The 9,793-nt window shown below is 46.9% G+C and overlaps 1 protein-coding gene across 1 annotated transcript in view; it reads left to right on the top strand.

Moving 5' to 3' along the window:
- gpr107 (G protein-coupled receptor 107) overlaps positions 1-5,080 on the top strand; it is a 191,091-nt gene extending 186,011 nt beyond the window's left edge. Inside the window, exon 18 of the mRNA XM_039764256.1 lies at positions 3,077-5,080. Within this exon, the coding sequence (XP_039620190.1) occupies positions 3,077-3,167 (91 nt within the window). The 3' untranslated portion in view covers positions 3,168-5,080. The remainder of the gene's footprint in view (positions 1-3,076) is intronic.
- Positions 5,081-9,793: the final 4,713 nt, after the last annotated feature.

Raw genomic sequence — 9,793 nt, forward strand, 5'->3', positions numbered from 1 at the left:
ATGATGATTACATTTTACATCCATGTATTGTTGGACATCCAGAGACTTTTGAAAAGGCCGACTCAGTGTTGCACTGTGGATGGTTTTGGGGGTGGGAGGGGTGAAGAGTTTTGAAATCAGAGACTCTACCTGCGTTCTGATTGGTTTGTACTAATTACCCAGCCCTTCTCTGATTGGTTCCTGCTCGTTACATTTTCTCAGCCGCTTTGCTCACCTTGTTACTCTTAATAACAGTTCCACCTCACTATGCGGCTAAACAAAATCATTTGTTTTTTTTGTTTTTCGGATTTGTCTTTGCTGATCTCCAAGTGTAAACGCCGGCTGACGTCGTTAGGCAGATTTGTTAATTCGGGTGTTTTGAGCACTGAAATGTGCGTCGTCTCCTGTTATAAGTTCTCAGTTTACTTCAGATGTCTATTTTGCCCTTCATGTATTCACAACACAAATTTTCCCATCATGCCATCAGTGAATGTGACATGTCCAACAATTTTTGACCTGATGTGGCAACAAGGTCAGCACCCCCCAGACAGAAGAGCACATGTGATGCACCCTACGGCTAGAAGTCGCGTCCTGTGACAGACTTTAGTTCAGGTGGCTGATGGCGGCAGTCTGAATCCAGCAGCTCTGAGTGACGACGTACACCACCCCTCGCCGATGACAGTTCTCCCGTACATATCCACGTCATCACTTTCAAGAAGGAGTGTTTCTTAATTTTATAGACCAAAGCTTTAAACAGAAGAGTGTAACGATGACACACACCTAAAATACTATGGGTAAACACGTGGGGTGGGACCCCATCGGCAAGCGACGCACCCTCTGCAGCCTTCTCCATGCAGCAGCTGGCTGAACAGGAAATGCTGAATTCCAGAAAAAGAGCCGTCACTTGGATAGGAGTTATAAATAGAAGGACTGCTTAATAATTGATGGGCAGGTACCAGTGGGCAGCAATCCCAAATGCAGCAGAGCTTGACGGGACACTTCTTAAATTGTGTGATTTGAAATGGCAGCTGCGCCACGTGTGCAGTTACATTTATGTAGCTTGTGCTTTGGGCCAAAGTAGGGGTTTGCCAGCAGGCCGGTCGCCATGTCAAGTAATTGTAGACGGTCACCCCAGGGTTGGCCAAGGGTTTAAGGCCATATTACTCTCGGCTTATGTCAGTTTAAGAAGAGGTTTACAAATGTGTTTTATTGAAATCCGTGCAAATCACCCCCACTAAAATCTTTAAACTACCAAGAGGAGCCTTTAGAGTCTGCGGCGTAATTTAACAGCAGTCTGTGCAGAGCAAATAAATAAATAAAAGGCTTCACCTTGTAACAGCTTATAAAAATAAATCCTAGCAGAAGTGCCCTCAGACATCTTTAGAAACATAAGGCGTGTGGTGGATGTTCTGCGCCAGGAAGACTCAACATATTTCCATGGATCTCCCTGGAGTGGTGGCATTCGGGGTAAATGCGGCAGGCTCCATTCACATCTACGGGTTACTGTTTTAACTGCTCTGGACATCTTTATTTTTATTTATTTATTTATTTATTTATTTTGTTTTCCTTTCACCAAAGTTGGGGCTTCTTGGATTTGCCTGGCACTTCCTCCTATAAATATTTCTCAAGTTCGGTCCTAATAGGCACTGATCTGTTGTGGACTCCCACCATGCAGCATCTCCAAGATCTGTGCTGTGGTCAGTTGTGATCCTGCAATGTCGGGCTCAGAACGGGGTCTCCGTCCAGCAGGAGCCAATGGGAGAGCTCCTTTAGTCAGCCGCACAGGGATCACCTCTGGACGGTGCGAGCGGAGCACCTTCTGGTCCCCTCCACTGAGCTCTTGTCAGTCACATCTCACTGCATCCCACCTGTCCACAGTGTAAATCCCATCCTTGTCACCCCGGACCCTCGCCACACGGTTGACCGATCTGCACTGTGGTAGTCTGCCAGTGTCAGGCTCAGCGGGAGCCAATGGGAGAGCTTCTTTAGTCAGCCGTGCAGAGATCAGTTCTGAGCATTGAGAGTGGGACTCTGTCTGTCTCGGCCTCTACCTTTTCTGCACAGCATCGCCACTATGAGCCCACCATGGCACTGACAAATGCTCTGTGTGGTGATAAACATCAGTGATTGATGTAGAGTTTATCAACCGCAGGGTTTGCGGCCCACTTCTGGTTGTGATTTGCTGTTGTTTATACTGGTAGCGGGTCACCACAGGTCGTTGCACCAACAGTCACGTTTGACAACTACGCTAGATTTACCAATGAGGAAACTCTGCCAATCAAACTTAGTTCTCTAGGTGGACAATCATGCTAGCTTTACCAAGGGGGAGCTCTGATGATCACGCTTGAGTCTAAACGAGAAGGGCCCCCCACTCTTGATGATTACGCTCGATTCACCAAGATGGAGACCCAAACCCCTGGACGATCACACTAAGACTGTGGTTCCCTTAAATGTTTGGGGCTGCACACGCACCACACTGAATGGATGAACCCGTGTCTGCCTGGCACGGAGAGGTGTGGGTAAAGCCATTGAACCCCATTTGTGATGGGGACTGGCGCATGCAGTTGTTCCCCACGAATGAGGGATTTTCAGTTAGTGTGGGTCATGAGTACGCACTGCTCAAGTCCCTGTCCGTCCTTTGTACCCGCTAGCGACTGGATGGTCCCCTGTGGCGGTCACTCGTGACCTCTGGTGGAGGTCAAATTTGACTGCACAGGAAGTAAAAGTGGTGATGAGGTTCCTGGAACAGTAGAAGGATCGTCACCGAGCCTCAAGGGGGGCCGGCACGTTCACCTATCTCCTCTCCCTGACTCGGCGTCCCACCAGAACCTAACCCCATGTTTCTCGCAGGTCCAGTGCTTCGATATCTGTGTCGGGAATGTGACCCCGCGTGGATAACAAGGACTGACCGCGTTTAGTGGTATCGGTTTGTCTCCTTCATTGTTATTTGTGTTTATTCCTTTTGTGCTCCCCTGAATATCTGAGCAAAGGAAAGGCGCTATATAAATGTGTTATGACGCACCCCTCTCTTTACGCTGCTGGCCAGACTCCATTCTTTCAGATGGGTATTAATTGTTGTTTCTCCTTTGTGCCACAGGGTGACGGGAAATACCACCGGGATGATGGAAGGCATCAAAAAGGTGAAGAAAGCATCGAACGGCTCCTCGAACGCAGATTGCATGGCCTGATGGGACGCCGACTCCTTCACAGACACCACAAGAGCAGGGCTGGACCGACCTCGACTTCTCTTCATCCGGGACTGTTGTTGTTTTTTCTTTATTTTTGATTTTGTTTTTCCTCTCAACGGGATGCGCATTTAAAAAACGAGTCCACTTGTGCTTCACTTGAACTGGCCTTGGCGTCGAAGCGCAGGCTTTGTGCTCTCTGACGTGACGCGGTAAAGCCCTCGTCGGGGGACTTAAAGCCGACACTCCTTATTTAAAGACTTCTCTTATCCTAATTCCACGTGTAAACATTTCTAACAACTTTCATTGACGTTTGTCGGTTCGATGCCGAGGGATGCTAAACGTCTTCTCCTGCCGTTTTCTTTGAGGATTGTGAATGGTCAGTAATGTAGAGAGAGACGTTCTGCTTTACCACTTATGTGTGCAGATGCTGAAGAGCTGGTGGGCAGGCAGCAGTTGACGTCTCGCAGCCCGCTGTCCCCCCAACTCTCTTTTTTTTTATGTCTTGGTATGCAGTGCTGTCTGAAAGCCGTCATGTCGTTACTGATGATCCTCGCCTGTGAAGGGAGGCGAAGTGCATCAGTGAGCCTCGGCGTTCATATCCTCTGTGTGGGGCGGAGGGCCGCGTTACGTGGTGGTGTTCGTCTGTCGATCGGGGAGCAGGGACGGTACTGAATTAGGGGCGAGCACAAAGCCTTCACATTTAAAATCGTGTTAAACAGAGGACTGCTGTGACCACCTTTGTGTTTTTCTGAGGGGCCGTGCCCCCCTAAAACGTTGCTTTTTCTGATTTTATTCACTAATCTTAATCTTTGGGTGTCGTGTGTGACTTTGTGTTTTAAATCCGGTCGTCTTCAGGCCAGATCTGCAAGCAGTGGCCCGTTTCTGGAGTCGCTCCCACAGTTCTCCTAAATCGGTGCTAAGATTAGAGGTTTGTAGGGCACACCAAGAACGTGGACCACAAGAGGCCTGGCAGATGTGACTGTTATTGAGTAGAAGATAAAACTAAAAGTCGCTCGGCTGTAAGCGTAGTGTCACATCAGGGCTGGAGACGCATGCCAACCACACCTCAGCCAGCAATACAGGGCTGTGTGTTTGGGGGGGCCGCCTTGTTCATCTGCACGTGGGCGTTCTTCAAGTTTCCATCGACACTGAGAGGCAGGGGGCACCTTTAGAAACTGGAAGGTACTAACAGAGGAATACAGTCACGCACAGGAGAGGGAAAAGTGCCATAAAGGGCCGAACAATGCGTCTGCATTCTGGTTCATTATAGCCGTTTTAAACATTCTTATTAAATGTAAAACCTTTTATGGCTGCAGTAATGTGACACCTCAATCATGTGACTGGCGATTGGCGCTACGACCAATAACAGCGCAGCACCAAGGAGCCACAAAGTGGAGGCGACAATAATGATTCAGAATGGCGCCACATAAAGATCAAGATGATAGAGCGGCCTTGTTGATTTACTGTAACGTGTTTTCATCGCAGCAGACATTCACGCCAGCGTCTACACGTTTAGCAGCGCCATCTTTGGGTTTTCACTGTTTGGACATGTGATGTACTTACCCAGCTTGGCACTGCAGCCCTGGGTCTTACGAGTGAATTTCTGTTGAGAGTTTGGACGGCGATGGAGAAGTCGCACTCGCCGTAAGTGCGGATTCACAGCGGGGCGCGAGACTGGAAGGACCGTAGATGATGACGTGATGTTGCAGCCTTTCATCCAGCGGATCGAGAGGATTCACCTGCAGGTGGGCATTCTGGAAGTTTACATTCACGCTGTAATGCCAGGGGGCACCTTTAGAAACTGTCCTGGCAGGTTTTCGTAGAAGTCAGAAACTGAAAAATACTGTAAGAAATGTAAGTGTTTGCTGCATTATGGGTAATGGAAAATAAATTTTTAAATGTGTTTGCCTTCATCTTGTACGGTCAATTGTCATTTTTTTGTCAATTGTAAGCCTTTGTTTTCTAGATACCAGTAACGTGACATCACACATCGTGAAATTTCATTCATTTGAGTTGCCACAGCAGCCATAAACATCGGGGAAGCACAAAATGGCAGCACAGGTAAGATTTCAGATTGACTTTGTTGTGAACTCCTTCCATTTTGAGCAGCCAGAATTCAGGTCTGGGCCCAGTGGACTGTCCTCACCCCAGGCAGCCTGGCCCCACACTCAAAGGTAGGCTTCATGGCCTGCACTGGCTGTAGCTTTTAAATAATGAAAGTTTGAAATGTTCACAAAAATGGAGAGGTGGAAGACTAGGACAGCCTCGGATAAGAACAGAAGGAGTCTGACAAACGAGAGGAGACCATTCGGTCCATCAGGCTCGTTTGTTTAGGTTAACGCTACGCTGCCCCAACGTCTCATCCTGATCCTCCTTGAAGGTTCTCAGGGTTTCAGCTCCATGTCTTGATAGTTTGTTTCTGATTCCCACAACCCTTCCTGGCTTCAGGCCTAACTGCCCACGCTGTCTCCTATGTGCTGAAGTCCCAGGATGCACTTGGTTGCTCTCCTCAGCTCAGCTTCAAGTGCTGCTCTGCCTGTCTTGTTGTGTGGTGACTGGAACTGCACACGTTACTCCAGATGTGGTCTCACCAGTGCATTATATGGTGTGACGGACGGCCAGGGCCGATGCCCAGCCAGGACACCCCTTCTACATATAATCTGGGGGAACAGTCATGGGCTGTACAGCACCTTCCCTGGGTCACTAGATGGCAGCCCCCCTGGTTGGCAGTGGTGCCTCAGATTCCTGCAGGACTCCATGGAAGATGGAGTTCTCCACAGCCCTGTTGGGACACGGGGTGGCCACCAGGAGGTGCTGCAAGGGTTCCTGAGCCCGTCTGGGCGTTTCTTCAGCCACACCTGGAAGTGCATCCGGGAACGGGTGATCAAGCACCTGGAGCACTTCCAGGTGGACTATAAAAGGAACCAGCAGCCACCACTCCGGGAGCCAGAGTCGGGAGGAGGACGAGGAGGAGGACAACGCTTGCCGGGAGGAGTGGCAGTGAAGAGAGGGGTGTTTTTGTTTTGGCGTTTTGATTTGTGCTTTGTAGGACTGTGCTGTGCCTGTGGGTCACAGGGGAAGACAATAAATTAGTGTTTGTCTTTAGTGTCTCTCTGTGCCGGTCGGGTGCCAATATAGCGCCTTTCTACAATGGTCTGAGCGTAACATCCCACAGTTGTTAGGTTACAGCCGGTCATTTCATTTTCCTTTTTGATTGCTTCTGCACACGGCTTAGTCGATGTAAACGTTGTGTCAACATGAGCCCCCAAATCCTTTTCAGAGGTTAGATAGATAGATAGATAGATACTTTATTAATCCCAAGGGGAAATTCACATAATCCAGCAGCAGTATACTGATAAAAAAAACAATATCAAATTAAATAGTAATAAAAATGCAGGTAAAAACAGACAATAACTTTGAATAATGTTAGCGTTTACCCCCCCGGGTGGAATTGAAGAGTCGCATAGTGTGGGGTCTCCTCAGTCTGTCAGTGGAGCAGGATGGTGACAGCAGTCTCTCGCTGAAGCTGCTCCTCTGTCTGCAGATGATCCTGTTCAATGGATGCAGTGGATTCTCCATTATTGACACGAGTCTGCTCAGCGCCCATCACTCTGCCACAGATGTCAGACTGTTCAGCTCTGTGCCTACAATTGAGCCTGCCTTCCTCACCAGTTTGTCCAGGCGTGAGGTGTCCCTCTTCTTTATGCTCCCTCCCCAGCACACCGCCGTGTAGAAGAGGGCGCTCGCCACAACCGTCTGGTAGAACATGTGCAGCATCTTATTGCAGATGTTGAAGGACGCCAGCCTTCTAAGGAAGTATAGTCGGCTCTGACATTTCTTACATAGAGCATCAGTATTGGCAGTCCAGTCCAATTTATCATCCAGCTGCACTCCCAGATATTCATAAGTCTGTACCCTCTGCACACAGTCGCCTCTGATGATCACGGGGTCCATGAGGAGCCTGGGCCTCCTAAAATTCACCACCAGCTCCTTGGTTTTGCTGGTGTTCAGGTGTAGGTGGTTTGAGTTGCACCATTTAACAAAGTCCTTGATCAGGTTCCTATATTCCTCCTCCTGATGTAGCCCACGATCGCAGTGTCGTCAGTAAACTTTTGCACATGGCAGGACTCTGTGTTATATTGGAAGTCCAATGTATATAAGCTGAACAGGACTGGAGAAAGTACAGTCCCCTGCGGCGCTCCTGTTTTGCTGACCACAATGTCAGACCTGCAGTTCCTGAGATGCACATACTGAGGTCTGTCTGTAAGATTGCTTATTGTAGCTCAGCATCTCCCATCTTGTATTTTTAATTGACGTTTCTCTTGCCCACATGTAACACTTTTAGACATTTTAACGTCATTTCTTGAGTGTCGGCCCCGTTCTGAAGCTCGCGCAGGTCTTTTTGAACTCTTTCTGCTGCCCCCTCAGTGTCTGCCATCCCTCCAATTTTAGTTACCCTCTGCAGTTTTTACAAGTTTACCAGCCGTATCAGAATCGGTGTCCTTAGTTGAAATCAAAAAAAGTCCGGGACCAACGACAGACCCCTGAGGGGCTCCACTGATGACCTCGCTCTTATCTGTGCCGTTTGTCACCTGCCGGTTAACCAACCTGACATCCATCATGGTAGATCATCTTTGGTGTGGGATTCCAGTCTAAAGGATTGGGCAGGGTTGTCGTCTCATGTTACGAGGGGGTCAAGATAAAGTTAGAAAATGGAACGAACTGACCTGGGGCCTCATGTATAACGTCGTGCGTAGAACTCGCACTATAACATGGCGTAAGCACAAAAGCCGAAATGTGCTTACGCACAGAAAAATCTAGATGCAGGAATCTGTGCACATCCAACTTCCACGTTCTTCCGCTACATAAATCCCGATCAGCGTGAAAACTAACGCTCGTGCACGCACTTTATGTAACGCCTCAAATCCTCCCAGAATTACGCCTATTTGAATATGCAAATCAATATAAATCGCCCTTAAGCGCAGCCTTCTGTGAAAAGACAATGGGAAAAGCACGGGGAAAATATAAGAATTTCAGCGAATACCAAGTGGAGGCAAAGGAAAAACATACTATTTGTTCAAATAAACCGTGGTATAATCAACAAAAGGAAGTTGATCGAGTGGCATAGCGTGTTGGAGAAACTTGAAAGCTCACATTCACAAAATCGCACAGTGCCGGAAATAAAAAGAAGTCACATATCAAAGTCGCCGTGAAAAGAAGAGTTGTAAGCCCACTGTCTGAGTGTCATATGAAAGTTTATTAGGGTACAGAGAAAAAAGGCACACGGTGGGGAAAAAGCACGAAATGTCAACTTCAATCTCGACATTTCCACTTTAATCACGTAGTTTATTTTGTCATTAAAGTAGAACATCATAAACTTCATCTTAAAATCGTTTAATTAACCAGTTTCTCAAATCACATCGTAATTAAAGTAGCACGTTAAATGCTTTGTTTTGTATTTGATCTTCTATGTATGTGCTCTGTGTGTGTGAATCACTACTTGCTTCTTAAACCGGCTCTCTTCCTCCAACTGGACACAGAGTCCATTACATTTGTGATATTACAGCTCTCTGAATAACTAAAATACTGAGATGTATACGTGATGTCATTTTCATGATGATAGGAGTTAAAGCACGTTATTAAACATGTGTTTCACTTCGATGAAATAATTTATTGCAGCAGTACAATCAGGGCGGCTCTAAGCTTGTGGTGGCACTGGGCAGAGGAAGAATCGGTGGCTCCTTCGCCCGTAAATGTCAGTAAAGTATCTTATGCACGGTGGATGGCCACGTCCGTTGTGGACACTGCATAGCCGCCTCGTGCTCATCACGCAAGCATTTAACTTTTACCAAAATTTGTCGCTGTGTTTTTAGCTGTGTTGTTATTTTCTCTTTCTGTTTTATATTCAATATATATTGGCGTAGCCGTCACTGCAGTCCTTGCTTTTCTTTCCCAAGTAACCGATCACCACACAATCAGCTCTGTAATAGAGTTAAGCCATCTGTAAGCTTAGCGCCGATTCTTCAAAACGTTTAAAGAACATTGAAATATCTTCGTAGTACATGTTTAATTATTCTATCCTTCACGACACTCCCAGTGAAGAATATAGATTATTTAAATGAAGTTAAAGTTTTATCTGTATAATTTAACAAACATATTTTGCTGCATTTCACCTTAAAATGATATCGTCATCATATGTAAATACGCGCTTTATAAAGTGGCTCAGGTTGTGAGATATTATAACTGTAGTGCAAGTTTACAGTGGGGTGATTGTACTTATAAGTACAAACAGTTCTACAAGGAGCAATTGATTGAGTGCATTTAAAGTTCTTGGGATGAAACTGTTTCTGAACCGCGAGGTCAGGAAAGGCTTTGAAACGTTTTGCAGTGGCTGAGAAGCGTGTCCATAAAGCTGTATACCGATAATTCTCTTTCCGATCAGCTGCTGCTGTGATTCACACTCAGATACAGTGATATAAATACTCCGAGTGGTGCAGTGAGAGTAATATGGAAAAAGATGATCCGCTGTGGCAACTCCTAACGGGAGGAGCTGAAAGAAGAAGAAGAAGAAGAAGAAGAAGGTGCAGTGAGAGTAACAACGCTAAAGCAGTTATGGTATTTGGAAT

Source organism: Polypterus senegalus, chromosome 9, assembly GCF_016835505.1.
Source record: "Polypterus senegalus isolate Bchr_013 chromosome 9, ASM1683550v1, whole genome shotgun sequence".
NCBI classification, from domain to species: domain Eukaryota; kingdom Metazoa; phylum Chordata; class Cladistia; order Polypteriformes; family Polypteridae; genus Polypterus; species Polypterus senegalus.